At 60.6% G+C, this 23,933-nt stretch overlaps 2 protein-coding genes across 25 annotated transcripts in view; one reads left to right on the top strand and one right to left on the bottom strand.

The window, feature by feature from the left end:
* LOC101905222 (maestro heat-like repeat family member 5) overlaps positions 1–2,735 on the top strand; it is a 28,089-nt gene extending 25,354 nt beyond the window's left edge. For 9 of the 19 annotated variants that reach the window (XM_025001997.2, XM_025001993.2, XM_059874393.1 and 6 more), the window contains 5 exons: positions 25–180; positions 868–990; positions 1,924–2,026; positions 2,158–2,232; positions 2,462–2,735. In XM_025001997.2, coding sequence (XP_024857765.1) covers positions 25–180; positions 868–990; positions 1,924–2,026; positions 2,158–2,232; positions 2,462–2,592 — 588 coding nt within the window. In that variant the 3' untranslated portion in view covers positions 2,593–2,735. Of the gene's footprint in view, positions 1–24; positions 181–490; positions 594–631; positions 991–1,923; positions 2,028–2,157; positions 2,233–2,461 lie in introns of those variants that run through there. The other 10 variants (XR_009490421.1, XR_003038180.2, XM_059874396.1 and 7 more) reach the window with 9 other exon arrangements.
* Positions 2,736–14,361: 11,626 nt separating this feature from the next.
* ADGRB1 (adhesion G protein-coupled receptor B1) overlaps positions 14,362–23,933 on the bottom strand; it is a 77,580-nt gene continuing 68,008 nt past the window's right edge. For 3 of the 6 annotated variants that reach the window (XM_059893265.1, XM_010811854.4, NM_001191541.1), the window contains 6 exon segments: positions 21,125–21,220; positions 19,589–19,628; positions 17,009–17,712; positions 16,010–16,045; positions 15,721–15,825; positions 14,362–15,154 (listed from right to left, as the gene is read on the bottom strand). In XM_059893265.1, the coding sequence (XP_059749248.1) occupies positions 14,957–15,154; positions 15,721–15,825; positions 16,010–16,045; positions 17,009–17,712; positions 19,589–19,628; positions 21,125–21,220 (1,179 nt within the window). In that variant the 3' untranslated portion in view covers positions 14,362–14,956. 6 annotated transcript variants of the gene reach the window in all.

The raw sequence follows: 23,933 nt of genomic DNA on the forward strand, positions 1-23,933 counted from the left end.
GGAAGACCTGCCCGTCTCTGGCAGGAGCAGGAGGGCGTGCGTGGCGGAGCCATCTTCCTATACGGAGATGTCATCTACAGCGGTGGCAAGAAGTTCCGGCAGGCGCTCAAGAGCCATGCCTTCCAGGCCCTGGTGCCCCTGCTCTTCCACCTGGCCGACACCTGCCCTGAGGTGGTCACGGTGAGTGGTCTGGCGTGCCTGTCTTCGTCAGCTTGGGTGGCGGTTGTAAGCCACCACCGGCGTTGTCACTGAGATCCAGAGCCTGGAAGGCCAGCGCCCTTAGGCTGCTCTCCATGGTGTGTGGATGGCCATCCTCTCCCTGTGGCCTCACGTGCTGGTCCCTCCTGGGTGCCTGTGTCCTGATCGCCCCTCCTTATCAGGACACCAGTCACACTGGGTCAAGGCGGCTCTCAGACCTCGCCTTAACTCAGTCACCTCCCTAAGGACCTTTTCTCCAAATACATTCATACCCTAAAGTCCTGGGGTTTAGGACTTCAACACATGGATCTTGGTGACACAATTCTGCCCATCACGGGGACACAAGGACTCTCTAAAGGAGTCGCGAGACCAAGGTCCACGGCTGGTGGGGGCGGGTGAGTAAACGGCCAACACGCTTTCCTTGGATGCCTAGCCCCTGAACTGGGAGACGCACTCAGGGTTGGGAAGGAGGCCTGGGTGGCCAAGGCACCGCTGGAACCCTCCCGTGAATGACAGCAGGACACCCGCGGGTCTCGGGGAGTGAAGACTGCCGCGGGGCCCCACTTCCTGCCATGGTGCAGCTCCCCTGAGGTACAGCTGGGAGGCGGTGCCTGCTGGGCCCGGGAGGGCACAGTGCGGAGGTGGTGACCTGTCTCTGGGCACCCACAGAAGACAAAGTTAACCTTCCTGCGCTGCGCCATCCTGCTGAAGTGGGAATTCCGGAAGGAGCTGTTCAGCAAGTTGGCCTGGGGTCATGGCCCAGGCGCTGAGAATGACATCTTTATCTACATGGTGAGATGCTGCCCCCCCCGGGGCAGTGGCAAGGAGGCAAGGGAGGTGGAGACAGGCTGGGTGCAGACAGGGTCCCCTGAGGGGTTCCCAGAGTGGGCGGGGCAGATGCCAGCACTCCCTCAGGTGCCCTCACCTCGGTCCTGTGGATGTTTATTAAATGCCGGCTCCATGTTGGGTTGGAGGCTTCAGCCTCTGGGAGGACGCTGTTGCCTCTCTGCCGTGGCACTCACAGCCTCCAGGGTGGGCCACGCAGGAGACCACACCCCTGCCACGGGTCTGGACCAGGTGGCCCTGCCGGCAGCAGCCCCACACTGCTGTGGAGGGGCCCTGGGGGACATGGCGGCCCCTGACGTCCCAGTGTGGACGTCGGGCAGGCCCTATAGGTCCCAGCACCAGCAGTGGGCCAGACCCCCACCCCGTGCGGAGGAGATGTGTGCGGAGGTGGACATGGATGGGCTGGGGAGAGCAAGAGACACCGCGGCTCCACAGCTCTGTATTCCGGGCCTGAGGCGATCCCTGCCCCGGCCGTGGCAGCTGCAGGCTCCAGGCGTAGACAGGCCCCTGCTCCCTGGCACGGAGGAACAGCAGGACACCAGATCCCCGCGCATGCCCCTCTGAACAGAGGAGACCCGCAGACCGCCCGCATCCTGTGGGCTCACCCTGTGGAGCCCAGAGTGCTCCCAGAAGGGGCAGAGGCCACTTCTGGGAGACATCTGGACCGTAGAAGGGAGGGGCTACTGGGAAGCAAGGTCCCATTGGAGATGGGCCTGAGAAGGGCGGTCCGGCAGAGCCTAGCCCTGCCAGGGGTCCAGATTGCCTGCCCTGGACCCAGCCTGGGGTCACGGCCCTCCCCGTTCCAGGCTTGGAAGGCAGGGCCAGGGAGCGCGAGGGCCACCGCCCATCGCCCACCCATCTCCTTCCCCACCACCCCAGGTAGAGAGCAACTTCAGCAGCTACCACCAGTTTCTGATGCAGGCGCTGGCGTACCTGGACAGCCCGAACAGGCGCCTGAAGCTCACGGCCATGAAGTTCATCGGTAGGTGTGGCCATCACCCGATCCACGTGAAGCTACACTCCTGGGCCCTGAGGTCCATTTGATCTGCCAGCTGGGCACCTGCCCCTGTCCTGGCCTGCCTCCCTCAGTGGCCCTCACCTTCCCCCCTGCAGGGGGCATCCTGCAGGACTACTTCACCGATCTCTGCTTCTACCTGAAGAAGGGCGACGTGAAGACCCTCAAGAAGTGTAAGCACAGGGCCACCCTGAGCCGCATGGGAACTCCCCTGATGCTGGAACGGCCTCAGCCCCTCCCCAGGGTGGGCCGTCATTTTCCCCTTGAGAACTGATTTCAGGACAGGCCATGACCTACCTCACACACACAGCCCACGTGGGCCCTGGGGACAGGCCGTGACCCCCCCATACCGCTCTGATGGAGCCCCCGGAAGGGCAGTGTCTTCAAAGACCGGATTCCCAGGGCAGGTCCTGTCCCCTCCCTCTGCGCCTCCCCTCTGCACCACGGCCGGCTGCGCCGCGACTGGAGGACCCTTGGGTCTCTGCTGCAGACTTCGAGATGCTCAAGGAGGACCCGGACTCCGTGAGCCGTAAATTCTACAAGCACTTCTCCGAAGACGTCACTGAACTGTCCCAGTATGTGATGATCTTCTGAGTCAGTCTGGGGCTGCCAATGTTTGCAGTTGGTTTTGTTGTGTTGTGTTTTTTTGGTTCTGTATTAAATATGAGGTGTTTCTTCTGGCCTCCCTGGGCTCTTCCTACCCTGAGCCCTCCTGATGCCCCCTCCTCAGCCAGAGCCCGGCAGCCTCCCCTCCAGACCCAAATGCTGACTGGCCCTGGATGTGAAGGGCCGGCAACACAGGGTCCTCAATATCTCGGCTGGGCGTCTCCTTTGGCTGTGTGAGCCAGGCACTCCCCCGAGGGCACTGGGCCTGGAGCCTCGGGGGTCACCTTGGCACCCCCTCCTCACCCCTCCCCGGCCTTTCCAGATCCCATGATGCTGCCTCCCAACTGCTAGAATCTTCCACGTGCCTCACTCTGGTCCAGGCCCTGAGCTCCCCCCTTCCTGTGCCGACCCCCTACTAAATGAGCATCCCACCCCTGCCCATCTTCCCCTCAGGAACCTGTTTAACTCTGAAGTGTGACCCTGGGACCTTTGGCAATTTGTTTCCCACCTTCCACTGCCTTTCGGCCGAGGCCTTCCCCCTGCCTCTGCAGAGTCTAGGGGCCCTGCCCAGCCTTGTACAGGGTGGCCATCCTTCCCAGTCCAGATTTTACCCCTTCCCCTTCGAGGTCTTCCCTCCTGCCAGGGCCCAGGTGGGGGCCTCTGGCTGAGCCCAGCGAGGACCCTGAGCGTCAGCAGCTGGGGGGAGGTGGTGTGGAGCCGCAGGAGCCAAGGGCAGAGCGTGTCTACAGAGCGAAGGGGTGGGCAGTGCGGAGCGCTCCCAAGGCTGGGGGTAAGGAAGGCAGAAGGACGCAGGTCTTCCCAAGGTCACTTCAGGGTCAGCAGGTGGGACAGAAGATAAAGGGAGAGAGTCCAGCCTCCATGGTGCGCAGACTAGATGCTCTGAAGACACCTCCCACCAAAATACAACCGGATCTTGGATAAGTTACAATAACTGTACTTTTTAATACATGGCTGCCTCTCAGAATCAGTGGTGTGAACAAGTGGAGAGCAGTCTGACCCTTGGATGACTAGAATACACATATCTGACAACCCAGCAATTCCACTCCCGCATTGACAAAACAAAGAGATCCTTGTACAAGTCCCAAAGTGCAGAGCGGGGCTTGTGATGGGGGACATTGGAGACGTGGACGGACAGACCACATCCATCTCCCTTGGATGTGACAATAAGTTTTTAGATAGAACACAAAAGTACAATCCATGGAGGAAAAAATGATGCTGATTTTTTTAATTAAAAATATTTTTTTAAATTAAAAAATGCTGCTTTACAAAAGATACTGTTGAAAGATCGAAGAGACCAGTCAGAGACTGGAAGAAAATACTGGCAAAACACGTATCTGATAAAGGATGTCTAAAACATAAGGAGGAACTGAAACTCAGCAATGAGAAAATCAACACTTCTGTGTCCCTCTCGTGTGATGGTTGTGAGGGTCTCAGTCCAGACCTCACCCCAGTCTCACTTGGCTGTGAGAGTCATATGTTGTTGAAACTCATCAAATGCTTAAAATGGGTGATGCTTATTATATATACATTATATCTCAATAAAGTTGGATAAAAATATAAAATTCAAGAACGCACATCACAGTTTCTACGCACAGAGAATGTTGTTATGTATAGCTTCATATAATCTGTGATACACATTCAGCAGTATTTTTTATTAAAAGAAACCATGTCAAGAAAAAAAAAAAAGAGAAATAGCAGATCAGATGCACACATAGCAACCCAGATGGATCTTTGAGGAAAAAAAAAGCATAGTGGAAAAAAAGTGAAAAACAAAATTGAGATATATAGCAATATAAATAAATTTAAAATATGTACCTTTTATTACTGTGGTTATAGAAGATGTTCACATTACAGGAAGCTTGCGAAGGGTATAAGGAACCTCTATACTATCTCGGCAACTCTCCTATAAGCTTATTTCAGAATAAAAAGGTTTTAGAAAACACTTTCTTTTTTTTCTCCCTAAGAGCACTTACAAACAAAAAAGGCACATTAACTAAATTAGAGTAGTTGCTTATAGGTTGGTGGGAGGATTATGGGGGTAAAGAAGAATAAATAAACATGTTAATAAGCCAGAGTGGGACTTGCGTGGGCAGTGGTGATAACGTGCCAGACCTTAATCCTCCGTGGAAAGAAGAGTTTACCATCAGCAGATTGAGGGGCTTAGGAAAACACTCCAGGAGGAAGGAATGAAACCTAAAATACCCTGGTGCCATAGGGTGATTTATAATAAGAAACACACATGTGGTCTTCTTCCCTCTTCTGGCACAGAGTGCCCCAAACCCCTGCAAGGTCATAAGTGATGAGGTTGAAAGAGTCTTTCTGCATGTCAGAGGTAGTTTCTGGACCCACCAGAGGAGAGGGCTGGCTGCCAGGAGAGTCAACCTTGGGACCAGAGGGAACTGTGAACCTACCCCGGCTCTGGGGAGGGGAGAGGGGCTGGAGGTGGCATCTACGGCCAGAGGCCAGGGCTTTAATCAATCCTGTCTCTGTGATGAAGCCTCCATACAGCCCAAAGGCAGGGATTTGGAGAACACGTGATGATGGAGAAGAGAGACGGCGGGAGCTCTAGCCCTTTCCCCACGCTTTCCCTGTGCATTCTCCATCGGGCTATTCCCGAACCTTGTCCTGTTACCATAACCAGTGATGCAGCGAGTACAATGCTGCTCTGAGCTCTGCAAGCAGCTCTGGCATATCCACCGAACCCAGGTGGGGGGCCTGGGAGCCCTGAGTCGCAGCTGTTGCTGAGAGGCACACCTGGACTTGAGGCTGGTGTCTGAAGCATGTGTGAAGGGAGTAGCCATGTGGGCTGAGGCCTTAACCTGTGGCACCTGATGCTGCCGCAGAGCGAGGGTCAGAGCTGAGCTGAACTGGAGGACAGCCAGCTGATGCGTAGAGCACGGCCTGTTGGTGGTGTGGGAGAGACCCCTCATGCACACCCATGAATCGGAATTGGTGCGGAATCCAGTTAAGTGGTGAGCCAAGAGACTGTTATACACATAAGTAAATATAACCAAATGCTGTCTGTTTTAAAAAAAATAATGCCATGCCTGTGTGCTTAGTCGTGTCTGACCCTTTGGACTGTAGCCCGCCAGGCTCCTCTGTCCATGGGGCTTTCCAGGCAAGAATACTGAAGCTGGCTGCCATTTCCTTCTCCAGGGGATCTCCCTGACCCAGGGATCAAACCCACATCTCCTGTGTCTCCTGCGTTGCAGGCGGATTCTTTACCTGCTGGGCCATCAGGGAAGCCACAAAAAGATAATAATATCTAATTAAAGGCAGTAGAAAAATACAGAATGAAAATAATAGAAAATATTACCATGTAAGCCCCAAGAAAGTAAGTGTTCCAAGGTCCTTGTGTTGTATGAAAGGGGGGTTAATAAATTGATAAATTTTGGTCCTTAAGTCAAATAACTGGTTATATTTCAACATCTGAAAGGTAAGCTGAAAGGAAATAGAATCTGTATAGTTTACCAACAAATAAAAGATAAAAGTGGACTAAAAATAAATGTGTTAAATGTAACCACTCCAAAAATCAAGAAAGAGTGTGGTTTTTTGTTTTTTTTTTAAGTAGAGTGAAAACAGGACAAATATAGAACACTAAAGAAGATGGGGAAACAAGTCGAAAGATGTTGGTAATTATAAAAAATATGATTAAAACACAAAGCCCAGAGTCTGTTCTTTATAACCAAAAGACAAAAGAAAAGAAAGAAGGCACAGTTCAAACAACTGGGCACTACAAATGGGACCCAACTAGACTCCTCAGAAATCAAAAAGGTGAGAACAAGATGAGCAATTCCCTTCTAATACATTTGAAACCGTAGTTGGAATAGGTGGATTTCTAAAAATATACAGCATGCTGAAAGTGACTAAGGAAGAACTAGAAAGCCTGACTAGTTCTATAATTTAATGCTGATGAGCAGGACTAGTTAAGGGGAGATGGGGAAGAGTCGCGTGAGCCAGGGAGGCAGATTCCTGGAGACGGAGGTGGAGAGGGAGTCAGGGTGGCTGTGGGTCCTGGCTGGAGGAGGAGCGAGGAAGCGAGGTCGCCCTCCTGCCTAAGACCCCTGTCAGGGCCAGGCCGGGGTCCAGGCGAGATGGACCTCCCTTTGTGCCCCGGGCCAGTGCTGTGTTGAGGGCACAGCAGCTGCAGCTAAGACCAGTCAGACCACTGACTCATTCCTGCAACTCCGGGCAAGTTGCCCAGACTCCCTGCAGGCCAGTCTCCTCTTCTGCAAAGGGGGATGTTAGTAACAGCACCGGATGCCTGCCGTCCACCCTCTGTCCCGACAGGGAGTCTTGTGAAGGCTCAGGTCCTCACTGAGGGCTACTTCAGGGAGCCCTGTACCCATGCGACAGTCCCTGCAGGCCTGGGGCGCACGGCGGGGGCAGTGTCGATGGGCCACAGAGAACACTGGAGCAATTTGCCCGGACTGAGCCCACCTCAGCCTCGACAGTCCGGAGTGGCCCCTGCCCTGGGCGTGGGCTTCCAGTCTGCAGCCTGGCCCCCGCCTCGGACTGTTCTGCCCACTCCGCTTACTGTGCTGTCCCTCTCCCCAGCGCACACCTGGAGGCAGGTAGAGGTGGCCTGTGCAGCCTCCCTGTGTGCTCTGGGGGGCCTGCTCCCCCAGGTTCTCTCAGTATCCCAGCTGTTGGGAGAGCAGGCCTGCTCTGAGGGGGACCAGACCCCCAGGCCAAAGCCTGATGACTCTGGGGACACTCAGGACCGGGGAGGGGCAAGGACGGGGAACTCCAGCCAGACTGGGGCCAGAAGAGTCTCTCTCTTCCCAAGGGGTGACACCCCATCAGCAGCCTCTGAGCCTGTGTTCAGAAGGCCCACCTGGGTGCCCAGCTACCCACCCCGCCCACCTGCAGGCTCAGCCTGTCCCCTCCCCGGGAGGATCACGTCCCTCTTCTGGTTGCCTGCGCTGCTCTCAGGGTCCCACCCTCTCCTTCTAAGAATCAGCACCCAGCCCCATCCCGTCCCTCCCCTTCCCTGCCCTGCACCCCTGCCCACCCTCCTCCAGCCTGGAGCTGGCCTTTAGCAGGGACCGGGGTGGAGTCTGTCAATCCCTTCCTCACTAGGGGCTGGGGGCTTCTGAGCCTGGAAAGGATCTCAGGGGGTCTGGAAGGACACAGGAGCCAGGCAGGGCACGGGGCCGCAGACACAGAGAGCTAGTGAGTGGACAGGCCCCCGAGGCCAGGGGCAGCCCACCTGTCCTGGCACCTCGACCTCCAGGCCACCCCCACCTACCATCTGCCCCCCAAGGAACTCCGAGCGGCAGAGAGGGAGGGAGCCCATGGGGGCGCCGCCTTCTGCCTCTTTCCAACTCCCCTTCCGGGGTGGGGGTCCATATGGTGTTCCCAGGGAGCCATCTGAGCCCAGCAACACCTCCTCCGCCTTCCTAGGCCGACTACCACCCCCCACCCACCCCACCCCCTTGCCCAGCGCTGGCTCTCCCCATCCTGTCAGGGTGCCCACTGGCTGGGAGGCCAGGCTTGGGCTTGGGGTGCCGGACGTGGGGAGGAAGAGGCCCTGCCCTCCCGTCCCCCGGGCCTGGGGAGGGGCCTGGACTGGACTGTGCTGACGCTTGAGCGCGGGTTTCCAGACAGAGGAGTCTCAGGCTCCGTATTTCCAAACTCTGGGGCCAGCGCACTTCCATCAGGCAGCCGCGCCCAGCCTGGCAGGCTCCGGGCGTCTAGCCTGAGTGGACTGCCAGGTCCCCAGCCTGCACCCGGCCCCAGGCCCGACCACCCTCTGGGGCGGCTGTGGGGCAGCCCTGGGGCTGGCAGTCCTGGGGGCGAGGCTAGGGAGCCGCGCAGCTGGGCGCTGACGTGAGCAGAGCCGGCGGGCGCAGCTTCCGCCTCTGCCAAGGCCTTATTTGGAGATGCTTCCGCTCCAAGTAGGGCCGTGACTGGCACACTCAGAGCTATTCAGAGGCGCCCCTCCTCGCCTGGCTATTTTTAGGGCCTGAGAAAATAAGTCGGGGAGACCACTGCTCCCCGGGCCTGGAGAAGTGCCGAGCCAGAACGCTGGCCCCGGAAGGGGGTCTCGGCTGAGCCGCAGAGGAGACCGAGGACTCCGCAGGGGAGACCGAGGACTCCGCAGGAGGCCCCTCGGGGAGGGGCCTGCCCGAGGTCGAGGCCGCCTGCTCCGGCAGACCCACGGCCGGGAGCAGGGGCCACCATCGGCTTGCCCTGCCTGGGGAGTCTTACTGCCTTGGGCCCCTCTGCAGGCCTCTCTGAGCAGATCCGGGCAGGGGCATGGATGCTGCAGTGGGTAGGGGGGCAGCAGTGGGGGGGACATCCCAGAGGAGGTCCCACTGGGGCCAGAATCAGCCCACCGTCTCCCCGGGGGCTGCAGGGAGGGGACTGTGGAATCCCACTGGCAGGGGGACCGAGACCTCCCGGGCTACAGGCCGCCGGTGGCAGAAGCGGCACATGGGCGGGGCCTGTACCATCCCCCACCTCCCCTCAACCAGCACTGTACTCTGAGTTTCGGGGCGGCTCCAGGCAGAGCCTTGGTCCCCTCCCCAGGGCCTAGGGGTGGGGTTTTCTCAGAACAGGCCTTCACTCAAGATACCTGCTGGGGCCTGGGGAGTTCAGCTGGAGGCCCAGTCCCCCAGATTTTACCTCTGTCAGAAAGCGTGGATGGCCTGGTCACCTCCCAGGGAGGCAGGACAGCTGAGACAGGGGTGGGTGGCACTTTCTGGGCTTCTTAAGTGGCACCCCAGCTGCCCTGTCACCTCAGGGATCCACGTGGAGAAGGTTCAGGGAGGCGGCGGTTCTCCGGGCCCTCCCTTCCCGGAGGTTTCAAGAGGTCACCGTGAGCAGGTGGAGCAGGACTGGGAAGGACACTGTAAGCCAGTGGAAGGTTCTGGAACCAGCCCTGGAGTAGGAAGCACACAGGATTTGCGTGGGAAGCCTGAGGGTGGAGGGGTTGATCCTTCGTCTTGAATGAGACACAGAGGGGACAGTGGAGGCTAGGGGTGCTCCCCTGGTGGTTATGAGCAGCCCAGACAGTGATGGGGGAGAAGAGAACTGAGCGGGTCAGCCGCTGGGGGCAGGAGGCGTTCGCACTGCAGCATGAGGTTAGATCGCAGGGAGGACTTCCTGACAGCAAGTGTGTCTGTGCTGGACGGGGGCCAGGAAGCGCGGAGGGGGAGAGGCAGGTGGGAAGACTTCGCCAGAAAAAGCCTCTACCTGCCTGGAGGCGGGCCCACCCCAGGGAAGGGAGGGGGCCTTGTTGGATGTCCCTCTGTGCCTGCACTGTTGGGGCTGGTGACAGGAAAGGGAGTGAGCAGACGGAAGCCAGGTGAGGAGGAGCCGCCTCCCGTCTCAGGAGTGTGGGTGCTGGTGAAATGTCGGCTCCTGACGGCTCCACCCCCAGGTGACTCAGAGGCTCTAGTCACTGTCCTTATGCACCCCTCCTTCCACCTGTCAACCCATTCGCCCTCCAGATGCTCCCAGTCTGTGGGCGTGGGGGACAAGGTGACCCGGTGAGATTCTGCTTTTCAATCTCAGAAGCCCCACCATCAGCAACATAGATCATGGTGACTGCCATCTTAGGCATCACCAGCACCAAAATCACTCCCACCACCATCACTACCTCCATCTCCATCTCCAACTCCACCACCATCACCCTCTGCACCCTCCCCACCGTCACTACCCCCATCTCCAACTCCACCACCACCATCACTACCTCCATCTCCAATTTCATCACCACCACCATCACTACCTCCATCTCCATCTCCAGCTCCACCACCATCACCCTCTGCATCCTCCCCACCATCACTACCTCCATCTCCAATTTCATCACCACTACCGTCACTACCCCCATCTCCAACTCCACCACCACCATAACTACCTCCATCTCCATCTCCAACTTCACCACCATCACCATCATTACCTCCATCAATACTCCACCATCACAGTCATGACGTCCATATCCAGCTCCACCATCACCACCATCACTACCTCCATCTCCAACTCCACCACAACCATCACTACCTCCATCTCCAGCTCCATCCACAAAACTGTCACCACCACCCTGGGCTGCACACGTTCCTGCCCATCATAGTAACCACCACCATGCCCAGCCCCACCCCTCTCCCTTGGGCACGGTGGTGCTGCTGAAGGCAGGCGACGGGCAGCAGAGCAGATGTTCTCGGCTTCACGAGTGACAGATTACATGGCTGCCCTTGGGTAACCCACTCATAGGGGCAAAGATTCAGGACTTAGAGCCCGGAGAGTGGGGCTTAGATGCCCCCTCACGCTCACCACCCAGAGGGACTGGCGAGATCTCTTTGCCCCTGAGTCTCGGCGCTCTCCTGTGTAGATGTCCCCATCGGGGGCACAGCATTCTGAACAGCTGGGGGAGTACAGGGGCAGGCTGAAGGCTGCGGTGGTCCCTGCCCCAGCTCCGAGTACCTCACGCCCTCGGACCTGAAATGCTGCCCAGCACGGGGCTCACCCCAAGGTGGTGGATGGCAGACTCAGGCAGGGCCCTTGGGTTTTGGTGAGTCTTGTGGAACCCTTCCTGGGGGGCTTCTTGCAGTGAAAGCCAGGGAGCAGAGAGCAATTTCTGTGCCTGGTCACCATTCCAGGCGTCAAGAGCACTGAAGAGCTGTGAGCATGGGGCCCAGGCAGGATAATGTGTGGCCTCTCTTGGAAGACATGGCCTTTTTAGAAAGAAGGGCCAGGATTGAGGGGAAACTGGGGGAGTCTGGTCACAGGTTGATCCCGATTCTGGTTGCTCTGATCCCTGGCCCTGGTCACATGCTGACACTGACTTTCATTACACGTTGAGCCCTGACCTTGCTCGTATACTGAGCCCTGAGCCTGACCTCACACTCAGTCTTGACCCTGGTTGCACACCAAGCCCTGACACCAGTGGCTCACGCCGTCTGAGTCATTCCTCCTGTGTGCTTGGAGTGGGTGGCTTGGGCTCTATTCTGTCTTCAGTGCTTTTCCTTCAGTTTTTCCTTGGTGTATGGTTCTGGGCACAAACAGGACAGGGAAGATCAGGGAGCTGGCCGGAACTTGTGCTGGTCACTCCACGATGATGTTGGTGAGCCCTCTGCAGAACCCCAGGATTGCACACCCTGGCCCCATGCTCCGTGCCTCCTTCCCCGGGGGTGTTGCTGGGGTCCAGGACTTCCTCCACCTGGACACCCTGCTCCTAGGGTGTCTTGGGTGTCCGGCTTCCTTCCATAACAGCCGAAGATGAGGGAGGCAGCACGGGCTGCTGGGAGCCGGCATATTGCATATTGAGTGCAGCACTTTCCACAGCATCATCTTTCAGGATCTGGAATAGCTCAACTGGAATTCTATCACTGCCAGGAGCCAGCGTGAGGAGCTCCACCCATGACAAAGGTCATGAGGAAGAAGGCTTGGCATACGCAAAGCGGGATCGAGCCTCAGGAGTCCCCCTGGAAATTCTCAAGCATCTACCCCCAAAACCAGAGTCTGCCTACTTTCTGCTTTGTGCTTTCACCTACACCTCTGACTTTACGGGGGGCTGTCCCCCACTACCTCTCTCTGAAAAAAGACTTAGCTTACAGCTCCAGTTAATAATTCCTGGGTGTGACAGTGTTTCAACCTACAAACTCCTTTGGAAATGCTCTAGCCTGCCTGAATAGGTTTTTCCGGCCACATGTGATTGCTCAGAGCCTCCCAACTGTGAGAGGCAGGAGGTGTTCTAAACTGTCTAAATACAGATTCCTTTGAGCAGTTAAAAGATTGATTAGAAATTGTATTGGTGAAGGGTTTTTCACTTATTGGGCCAATGTTTGCTGCTAAGTCTCCATACCCCTTACCTACTGGTGTCCTTGGCAGTGTATTGATTGATATAATGGGTGTATAGAAATGCAAGTAGTAGCCTCAATGTTTGTAACCTTGGACCCTTGAGTTAATTCTTTTCTTGATTGAGCCCACCTCACCTTTGCCCTATAGGAATGCAGCTTTGTCCAGTGCTTTTTTGGAGGCTGGTGCCTGACTTTGGAATAATCACCTTTAGAGAAAGATAAGTTTCTTAAAATGTTAACAGGCCTCCTGGCCAGAAGATGATGTAATTCACCTGAACTTTTGCATATGATAAGTTTGAAAGCCTGGCTTCGATTAGGACCAGGAACTGCTGTCCTTGCATGACTCCACCTCTTCCCCCATTATCCTCTATGCACAACTTAAGGTATAAAAACTACTTTGGAAAATAAAGTGCGGGCCTTGTTCACCGAAACTTGGTCTCCCCATGTCGCTCTCTCTCTCAAATTCTGGCTGAGTCTCCATCTGGAGCGCAGAACCCGCCATGCTTGCTAATTTTGCCTGGGCTTCTAAGATCCGACCGGGGAGGCCTCAGTGTCTCCTCTCCTTCGGGAGAACGGAAGGACGCCTGTGGCCTACGTAAGTGGTGCAAACTTCTTGTCTTGAAGTTTTATTGGTCTCCCTCGTAAACCAAGCTACTCAGCCTCTTTGCTCCACTGAATTTTCCTACTGAGCTATCCTCATCCTATTACTCTTTATATCTTTGATAAAATATTTAAATAAATAGGTCGCCGACGCTGTCCCCGCTTCGAATACCCTGGATCAGCCGGGGCTGGTCCCCGGCAACGGGCCATGGTCCTCATCTGAATCCCCCTGGCCAGATGGGCTTGGAATTTGGGACTCTGGATTTGATCCAGTACGGTGCACATGTGAGGTTCCACCGAACACCCCAGGAGGAACATGCTAACGTGCATGTGTGCATTTAGAGGTTCAAATGAGCTATAACGAGCTTCATTTTGGGTCACATCTTGCTGGCCAATCTCACCCCACATTTTGGCTTTCTGGAGTGTTCAGAATTGGACTCGGGCTGTGTGCCCTGGGGAAGCAGTGGTTCCCAAGTGCCTGCTGTGCAAGGCTGGAGGGCTTGGCGCCTCTTGGCTGCCGCATGCCTCCCTCCCTCCCTGTTGTCCTCTCACACTGCGTCACAGTGGTCACTCAGCCCCTCCCAGGCAGGCAAGGTCCCCAGTCTCTCTCCATCCGTGGTCACTCACAGTGGGCAGCCCTCACCAAGCTCCTCCCCTTCCCCCTGCTGTTAAGACTATGGGGGAGGGGGTGGGGTCACAGGTGACCCATGCCCGGTGAGATGCCTACAAGCTGGGGAGAGGACGGGCAAGACTGCTACGGGAACCCTGCGCCAGGCAGCACCCACGGCTTTTTAGCTGGTTCTGACATTGCTTTCCTCTTGGATGACATCATTAGTGGCCCATAATCTCAGGGTGCTGGGGCCCCCAAATGCACGTCTCCTCTGTGGGCAGGCCTCTGCCTGCTGCCTCTCAGGGCCCAGGAGGTCTGCCTGGCTGGTAGAGGCCCTGAGGCTCGCCGGGGTGGGGCGCACAGCCCAGGGTGAGTGGATTGGCCACTCCCCCAACAGCAGCCCCGCAGGTTTCCTGCCAGCTCCCTGCGGAGGTTCAGGCTGCCCCCTGCTGGAAGCACAGGAGAAAGGCAGGACCCGCAGCGTCCACTCGCTCAGCCAGCCTTTCAGAGCTCAGGCTGAGAAGCAGGTGGGTGCGAGCCCCCAGGCCTAGCCAGCCCTCCCCGCCCAGGTGAAGGGCCACCGAGGTCGGCGAAGACCACTGCTAGCCCACCAAGGTCCCGGTGTGTGTGCTGCACGGAGAAGAGAGACAGGCAGAGAGAACTTGGGTTTTTAATTCTTTTTATTGAAGAAAAGAAAAGGAGAGAAAAAATAGATTCCCCACCCCTGTTTCTTCCCGGAGTGGGCTTCTGCTCCTGGCCCTGGGTGGCGTAGGGGAGAGGGCTGTGCTCTCCACCTGGGTCTGGGGAGGGGCACCCAGGCCCTGGAAGGGGTTGGGGGGGAGCTGGCTGCTTCCGAGGGGTGGGGGTGTCTAAAAAACGGTGCCAGGCCGGCCGGGCCAAGCAGGCTGGTCCTCTGCTGCAGCAGCTCAGGCGGGCATCCCTGGGGACGCTGGCCACGCCCGGCCTGGCCGTTGTTCTCGGCTGTCTGCCCGCCCGCCAGGGCTGGGCCCGAGTAGGGCAGAGTCTGAGGCACCTTCGGCCTCCGGAGCCCTGTGCCCACAGGGGCCGCTGTCTCCTGTCCCGTCTGGCTCTGGTCCCAGCACTGCGGGCCTCTGCCTGGCCGCCGTCCGAGCGCCCTGAGGCCGGGGCGCGGGCCTCGCCCGCTGCCCACGAGCGTGTCTGTGCCCGTCCTGCAGCAGGAGCGGGCAGAGCAGCGTCCCTCGTCCGTGGCCCGGTGCGTGGCCGCCGCCCGCCCGCTCAGACCTCGGTCTGGAGGTCGATGATGTCCTGGCCCACCAGCGGGATGGTGGCGCCCGACTTCTCCCACTCCACACTCCGCAGCTCCAGTGGGGACGGTGGGAGCGGCTCCAGCTCCTTCTTCACCCAGGCGGGCGGCCCGTGCGCTTTCCGGAGGCTCTCCCAGGGCCGCTTGTTGGGCGTCTGCTGCTTTTCTGGCTGCTGGCCGGTGGGCAGTGGACAGGTGAGGGCCCAGTCGGGGAGACACAGAGCAGACGGGGCGTGGAGAAAAGGAGGCAGGCCGTGAGGAAGGGGCCGTGCAGGAAGGTGCGGGAGGCAGGGAGACCCAAGCACAGAGTGGGGAGCCTGGGAGCACAGAGCCTTTCCCGACGACGCACAAAGGCGGCGACCCCCGCCACTGAGTAAAGGGTGTGGGAGTGGCTTGCCGGGAAGGACACAGCACCCCTTGCTTGGCTGCTGCCTGGCACTGGGGGGCAGCCTTGCTCAGGCTCGCTCAGGACAGGGTCAGCCCAGCATGCTGTCTACCCTTCCAGCCGGCCCCCAGAAAAGACCCGTCCACCCGCCCTGTCCCTCCAGGGTATAGCAAGAGCTGGGCCACACCAATCCTGAGGAAAGGTTAAATGAATGAATGAATGAAACAGGACCAGAGGAAGGAGATAAGGGCTTACCTAAGGGCTCATAGCCCCGTCCATGCCCGGCCCACGCCCCTGCCCCACTCTCGGCTCAGCCCCTCAAAGCCCCGCCCCAGCCCTCGCCCTCCAGACCTTGCTGTCTGGGCCCAGCACATCCTTGTCCTTCTCTGCGTGCTGTAACTTCCGGTTCAGGTCCTGGAACATGTCCTGGTGCCGTTTCCGTGTGTGCATGATTTTCTGCAGGGTGGGGGGAGGCAGCGAGCCCTGAGCCAGGAAAGGGACTGCCCTGCCCCCACCTGGGCAGGCTCCTGGGGACTGGGCTCCCGATGTGGGGAAGGGGGGGCGGTCCCTCTCCCCAGCCCCTCCCCACCTGCTGTAAGGCCTGGGCCGGGTGATTGGGACAGGGTACACCAGGACCCACCTCAAAGTCCAGTTCCGCATACCGTGATTTCCGCCGCTGTGGGAAGAAGGGGTTGGTGTACACTGTGGCAAGCATACCCTCAGATCCCCTAGACACGAGCTCCTGCCAGAGGCTGAGGGAGGCCAGGGACACGCTGCCCCAGCCCACCCGTTCCCAGCCGAGCCCCGGCGGACACACCTCCAACTGCACTGAAGCTATGGCTTTCAGTATCCCGGGCCCTTAGAGGCTACTCTGCCTGGAGACACCTGGCAACCAGGGCTGGGCAAGGGTGTCCAGTTCAGGCAGCCCAGGGCACGCTCCCAGGGACTAGGAGACTGCGACACTGGGTCGTAGCACTTCTGGCCGGCCACACAACTGGAACCCTGGGGCTGAATCACCCAAGGCACATGCCACGAGGTGGGAGCCCGGACTGCAGAGGGTGGGGCTCCCCGAAGGTGCTGGGCCTGGCTGGCTACCCCCTCAACCCTGAGCCCTTATCCTACAGCCTGAGCAGGGCTTGGGGGTCAACTCCAGGTCCCAGGCTGGCCTAAGGCGGGGGTGCGCTGCTCAATCACGGAAGGGGCTGGATTCTGTGCAGGCTGAGGACTCCTGAGCCCTATGCAATCAGTGAGACCACAATCGAGGGTGACCACCTGACTAGTCGCGTCTTTGGCACAGACAGGACCATGTGGGCCCGGCAGATCCCGGGAGCAGGGCTGGAGGGAGGCAGATGCTGCCCCTCTCCCAGGCAGGACCCTGACACACGCCAGGCGGGCAAGGGGGAGGCAAGCTCGCCCCAGCCCAGGCCTCGGGTTCCCATCCTGCCAATGGGGCTCATTCTACAGAGGAGACGCTGGCCTCCTGGCTTTCCAGGCTTGGGCTCCCTGAGGCTGGCTGCCACCCCACCTGGACGCCCCGCACCCCCAGCTAGGCCCTCGCCTAAACCCACAGGGCCAACACACCCGTGCCTTGCCTGCTAGGTTCCCCTTGTCCTAGGAGCAGCTCCCTGGACCCCCTTACCTCCAGGGAGCTCACGGACAGCGTGGAGACATTCTCTGTCTTTGTCCCGGGCCCCGTACTGGGCCCCTGGTGGGCAGCAGGCTCCCCGGGCTCCCCCAGGCTGGGGGGTGCTGGCTCCATGGGGGGCGGTGGGGGCAGGGGCTGCTGGGGCGGTGGGGGTGGCGGGGGCGGAGGCGGCGGGGGCTGGGTGGGGGGCGGCTCGGGGGGCCCGCTGCCGGGGGGCTGGCGGGAGGGCGGGCTGCGGGCCGGGAGCCCCGCGTCAGGCGCCATGCTGAGGTGGATGAGGCGGGTCTGGGGCATCTGGTCAATGTGGATGCTGTACTTGGGCTCCTCCGGGGGCTTGGGCCGCAGCGTGGCCGTGGCCGTGGGCAGGATAACGTAGCTTGTGTCCAGGGCTTTCTCCTGGGCCCGGCTCAGCTCCGAGTCCAGCTTCTTGAAGATGTCCCCGTCGCCAACGAACGACGACTTGGGCGCCCTGTCTTTCTTGAGGGTCAGGGAGTGGTTGGGGAAGTCGGGCAGGGGCCCGCCGGGGCAGCGGGGCGAGCCGTGCAGGTGCAGCTTGGATACATTGGCCGGCAGGCTGTTGAAGTTGGAGGGCGCCTTGGCATGGGCCAGCTTCAGCTTCTCCTCCTCCGGCTGCGATGGCCGTTTGAGCGTGCCTGTGATGGTGGCCGTGCGGCAAGCTGCAATGTCCTTGTTCAGCACTGTGGGGACAGACAAGGGGGTCAGGGTGGCTGAGGGGGGTGGCGCCGGGCCCCCCTGGGTCTCAGCTGCTGACTGATCTGGGCACCCGCCAGCCTTGTGTTTGGTGCTGTGGCAGCCTGTGCTACCATGTGCCTTCAGTGGAGGCTGGCACGCAGGGGTGCCTCCCTGTAGAGCACAGACGACTGCCACCCACAGCAGCTGGCAGGCGCACAGGGGCAGCCCGTGTTGCCTGGCGGTGTGGCACACAGCCCCCCTGCAGGTAGGACCGCACACCGGCCTCTCTGCTGTGCAGCTGCAGGACCAGGCTGCCTTGACCTCCACCCGATCTGGGCCGCAGCGTCCCCAGCGCCTGCCTCGTCCCTGCCGGTCAGCTCGGCCTCTACCAGCCCACAGAAAATGCAAAGCGACAGGCAGCGCTGCCCACAGCCCTCTGAGGCCCAGTCCTCGGGAAACCTGCTCTGGAGGGAGCGCCCTCCCCGCCACGCCTGACACCAGCACCGGCGGTGGACAGGCGCCCATGTCACACCCTGGCTCGTCAGCTGCTCCTGCTTCCTCCTCCTCTAAGCTGCACAGACCAGTGGGCACTGGCCCACCCTGGTCCTCCTTCTCGTCCTCCCCAACAGCCAGGGTCCCAGGCCCCTTCTGTTCTCCACCCCGACCGCCAACACTAACACCCAGTCTGCAGTCCTGCTCTGCCCTGGTCCTCGCGGCCCAACCAACCTACCAATTTCCCTGCCAAACCTGCTCCCTGCCACTCGTCTCAGGTTCAGGGTCGGGAAAGGTCCCCTTGCTGCCTCTCCCATGCGTGTCCCTCCCCTCCAGCTGTCCACCTGGAGCCTGGGTCTAGCCCCGTGGGCCTCCCCTGAGCAGATTCCCTGCAGGCCTCCTGGGCACTCGCTGGGGCCCCCATCTGCCCTGTGCTGGCCTGGGCGGGCCCCTGTGCCCTGGCCCCTGACTCCTCTCAAGGAGACAGGCCAGGCTGAGCCAGGTTACCAAAGACAAACAAATTGGACGCTCACAGAGGCCAGCTCCACACAGGACCGGGCCCAAGACCCCAAATGCTCTCAACTCTGGGGGTCACCTCTCAGGAAGGTTGGCACATGAGGCGAAAATGGAGCAGGAATCAAGCCAGAGATCACCTCCTCCAGGAAGCCTTCCTGGTGTTCTTCTGGCAACACCTGACGCTGCCCACCCAGGGCTGGCCCCGCCCTTCCCCACGGCCACCTCTAGAAAAGATGCTCCCAGATGTCTGACGGGTCAGAGGGGACAGAACCAGCTGGTCCTGCGAGGCCCTGACACCTGGCTCACAATACAACACCTGGACAGCTTCCTTTCACTGGGCAAGCGATTCTGGTTTTGCACTTGCTTCCTGGAAACCCGCCTAAGGCTCACTGCTCCCAGTGACGTGCCCCCAGCCTGGAAGCGCGGCCAGCCCCGCCTCCGCGGATGGACCAACAGTGAGGAATGACGGCAACACAGAAGGCAGGCCTGCGAGGGGGCAGGAGGGCGGGCCGCTCCGGGCCTCACAGAGCCGGCTCGGCCACACTCCCCACAGGGGACAGAGGGCTGAGGATGGGGGCACGCGGGGGTGAAGAACGGGCCAGGCTGGGGTCGGGGAGCCCCAGAAGGTGCTCTCCAGTGCTGAGTGCTCCCCAAGCACGGACGCCCCTCCCCTGCTGGGCCTGAGCCTCAGGACGGCTCTCTGAGCCCACCGCTTCTGCCCCCGGGACCCTGCGGGCAGCCTCGGGGCAGTGGCCGGGGGATGGAGGTGGTTGGTAGGTGTGAGATGAGGACAGCGGACAGACGCATGGAGAAAAGAAGAAACAGTGGGCCCAGGCCAGGGCCACCTGTCGCTCTCACCTGTCAGGCGCTCACCTGATCTACAGGCCAGATCCACGTCCTTCTCAAAGTCGGTCTACGAGACAGAGATGGGCAGCGTGAGGGCCTGAGGGCGGGCGAGGCAGGGCGGGGCAGGGCTGCCTGCAGGCTGGGGAGGAGGGCCGCCCTGGAGCTGCAGCCACACCTCAGAGTGGCGTGTGTGATGCGGTGCGTGTGCACGCGTGTGCAAGCTCCAGAGGGCCCAGGGTGTCCACAGGTCCAGGGTGCCCGTGGGTGATGCGCTGACGCAGAGCGAGCCTATGCGCCCCTGCGGGCCCACGCGTGCGCAGCCGTGTGCCCGCGCCTGTGTGTGCACGCACCCGCACACGTGAGCACGCTCCCTTTCTGGGCGTCTGTGATTAGGAACGGCTCGCTCACACCCTTGGCCTCTGGTCTGTCCAGAGAGATGGAACACACAGAGGGTCCCATACCAGAACCCCTGCTGCCCACCCACTCATGTGTCAGGAAGAGGCCTGCCCCCCATCACCCCTATGGCCCCCACCACAGCCCTCAGGACGAGGAAGTGGAGGCCAGCCGGCCCGGGATAGGCACAGTGGGGTCAGGACGCAGGCGTTCATGCCGGGGCGGGACTCGCCGCCCCTGCAGCGGCAGTCGTCCTACACGCCACCCCCCGAGGCTAGGAGGTGGGAGAGGCGGAGGAGGGTGGTCCCCGCCCCGCCTCCAGGGAGCACCCCGGCTGGGGAACCCGGCTCTGGCCACCCAGGCAGGGCAGTGGCCTTCTCCCAGGCCTTGGGGCCCCGGGGGATGGCAGGGCCCTTAGTTAAGACTGGAAGTTCCTTCCTGGCAAATGTGGGGACCAAGTTGTGAGAAAGATCACAGGGTCTTTGCCCAGAGGTCAGAGGCCAGGAGAAGTGTCAGGGGATCCGGGACCTGGCTTCCGCCCACCTCAGACCCCTGCCTCACCCTTGAAAACGCCTCCCTGAGCCCATCCGCTAGCTTCTGCCAAGGCCCTGCCTGTGAGGTGGCCGGCACCCCGAAGACTGAACGAGCACTTCCCACATGCTGGGGGCACCCAGTGGGCAGCAGGCACCAAATGATAACATGGAGAATTCACCCAGGATGTTACCAGGGTCTGAACAGGCGGCTTGGTGGGGCTCAGGGAAGGCTCCCTGGAAGAGGTGAGACCTGCAAAGTGGGCAGCAGGAGTAGGCAGGGGTGTGCAATGCCCGAAACTGGACGGTGTGTGGAACACAAGAGGACCAAGGAGTCAGGCCCTTGGGGATGCGTGAGCACAAGCTCACGGCGGGGAGGGCTGCGGGGGGCGCGGAAGGTGTGCGCATGGCCTGACATCCAGAGGGCGGCGTGCGGACAAAGGGCACGGCTGGCGCCAGAGGATGAGCCCGGGGCGGACGCCGGCCCCGCCCAGCTCCCTCATCCCTTGACCCTGTCCACGCCCCCAGACTGTGGGTTTCACCTCGGCGAGACCCCAGCCTCAAACTGGGCTCAGAGGTCCTCCTAACGGGGCTGCTGGGGCCGAGCAGGGGCTGCCTGTGTCCCGGCCCCGAGCCCTACCATGAGCTGGGCGTGGCCGTTCTGGAAGGAGCCCCCTGAGTCCCCGTTGCCCTCCTCCTGGCGGTCCACCACACGGCACTTCACAGCGTCCTGGACCTGCGGATGGAGAGCAGAGGCAGTCAACGGCCAGCTACGCCCCCAGCGCCGGGAAGGCAGGTTCGAGTCCAGCAGGCAGGATCTCGGTGAGGGGCAGGCCTATCGTGGGTTGCACGGGTCCACGTGCCACGGCGGGGGTGGGTGGGGGGCGCTCACAGGGGCACCTGCTCGTCTGTGGGCCAGAGCGTGGCACGGCACGCGGGGCAGCTTCAATAGCAGCTGCCCAGGGCCCGGCCTCTGCTCTGACCTCTGAGATCTCCTCTATGCCCGTCTTGGGGTGAAAACTCAAAAACCACGGAGCTCTGGGCCCCTGAGAAAACGCTGCAAGGCTCCTGTTAGGAATCTGTGGGTAAGAGCCCACACCGCCAGCCTGAGTCGGCTGGTGTCCAGATGTGTCCTGAGTCACTGTGGCCAGCACATCCCTGAATGTCTGGGGCCAGCTGGGGTCAGGCCCTTGCTCCCTTATCACCAAGAACAGAGCGCTCCGTGAAAGGGGTGAGCCATCACGGCCTTGGGCTCTTCAGAGGGGAGAGAGAGGGCGGCTGCGAGTGAGGGGCCGGGAGCAGGAAGCAGCAGCAGAGGAGGAGGAGGAGGAGACCGAGTTAGCCATGGATGCTGCTGGTCTGTGTGAGTGGGAGCCACGGCCGCCACCTCCGCCTGCTGCAGACAGCACCAGGCGCGGGGACAGCAGTGAGCAGAGCACCTGTCCTCAGGGTGCTGACACTTCAGAGGCCACAAGGCGGGGCTCAGGGAATAAAGGAAGGTGCAGGAAGCTAAAGCACGGAGAGTGGGCTGGGCTATGTACGGAAGGCTGCCTGGAGGCCGTGTCCTGAGTTACGGTGGGGAGAGCTGGGAGGAGGGCTTCCAGACACTGACCCAGCACACACCCAAGAATACGTGCCCAGTGACCCCGGCCACTGAGCCTGTGCTACTGTGAGGACTGGGAGAACCCAATGCACACGGCCACCCGGCCGGTCAGGTCTTGCTGGCCCCAGGGCTGTAGACACGCGGAGCACACTCCCAATCTCATGCTCACCGACCGGCCAACAAACGTCTGCTCGGCCCTGCAGCATGCCCAGCAGGGCAGGCCTGGCCCAGGAGACGGTGGACTCGAGGGTACGGAGGACACGCTGTCCCCTGGCACGGACGGCCGCGGGCTCCCCATGTCTCATTTCCTCGTGCTGCGACCGACTCCGTGGGTGCCGGCAGAGACCCTGCTTGTGCCCCTGTTGGGATGTCCTGTGCCCATGGGGCCGGCGTCTGAGTGCCCCTCCTGGCCCATCCTCTCCAGCATAGCTGAGCGGGCGCAGGGGGCCAGGCCCCTCCCACGGGACCCTGGAGCTCACCGAGGGCAGGGGAGGCCGGTCCATGGGTCCTCCGGCCCAGCCCTGCAGGCGCACATGGGGGCTTCCGAGCCCATCGTCTAGTGTCCCAAGGGGCGGCCTGGAGCTCCCGACAGCCCGGAGCTTGTGCCAGCCCACGCAAGCCCACCCTTGGCGTGGCCTGCCCTCCACGGGACGTCCGTCACCTGAATCCACCTCTGACTTCTGCCCTCACCCCTTGGGACACAGCCTCTGCTCCTCCATCTTCCCAGTGCTTCCGTCTCTACTCAACATCTTTGCTGCCCACAGGCAATCTTCCTGACCCAGGATGTCACTCTGTCGTTGCTGCCCATCTTGTTTCACAGATGGCGAGGCGGCTGAGGGCCAGAAACCCGGGCCACCGCAGCCTCAGTCCATCCAAGGTGAGTGGGCACGAGCTACTCTGGGGGCTGTCCCGAGGCTCCTTAATGCACGTGTGCAGGGGAACAGGCCCAAGCAGGTGCTGGGCTGAGGGAGCGAGGTTCTCTCTGCAGGGCGTCAGCGTGGGTCCATAAAGTCACCTCCGCCTGGGCCATCTCTGGCTCCAGCATGGGCGGCCCCCGCCTGTCTCAGGGGAGGCTCTCCCTGGGCCCTCAGGACTAGAGAGCGGACACGCAGGACCGACTGGACGTCTGCAGGTGGCGGGGGCACCACTCCCTTGGCAGAAACGTCAGGGCTCCGCCCTGCTGTCTTTCCTGCAGCAGGAGCCCCTGGGGAGGGGCGTCCCCGTCTCCCCCAGGTGTGAGCAGGGCAAGGGGTGGGCTCGGCTGTCCCTGCCAGGGCGGCCCTATCTTCAGCTGTGCAGAGCCCCAGGCCAGGGCCCTGGCGTCCACGCCCAGAGGAGAAGCTCTAGGCAGGGAGGCTGGGTGGGCCACGCCGGCTCAGCAGACAGAAGACAGATCGCCCCTCAGGGTCTCAGGACTCCCCTGCACCGAGGGACGCTCTGGCCTGGCCTCCTGGGCTGCCCAGCACGCTCACTGCCCTCCACGAGACCCTGGGGTGGGCTCTAGTCTAGCAACGTCTGATGCTGGCATGTCAAACTCCCGCCCCCCAGGATAGGGCATATCACCTCCGTCGTTGATACCAGCCAAGAGACGGTCGGGCAAGGGTTCGGTAAAAAACCTTCTCCTATACCTTCCGAAGAAGCCCAGAAAATGCCACAGTGGGAGTCCCAGCTGCCCCGGGAGCCATTCCCGCCTCTGGGCCCCCACCAGCCAGAGTACAAGCCCCATCTCGGCTGGAGCCAGCACAGGGCACCGGAGCGGCTTCTACAAGAAGCTGTTGTGTTGACTGAGCCCCGGCTGCATGCTGGGCCCAAGTCCAGTCTCTCAGAAGAGTCAGGGCCCAGGAAG

The sequence above is a fragment of the Bos taurus genome, chromosome 14 (assembly GCF_002263795.3).
Source record: "Bos taurus isolate L1 Dominette 01449 registration number 42190680 breed Hereford chromosome 14, ARS-UCD2.0, whole genome shotgun sequence".
Taxonomy (NCBI): domain Eukaryota; kingdom Metazoa; phylum Chordata; class Mammalia; order Artiodactyla; family Bovidae; genus Bos; species Bos taurus.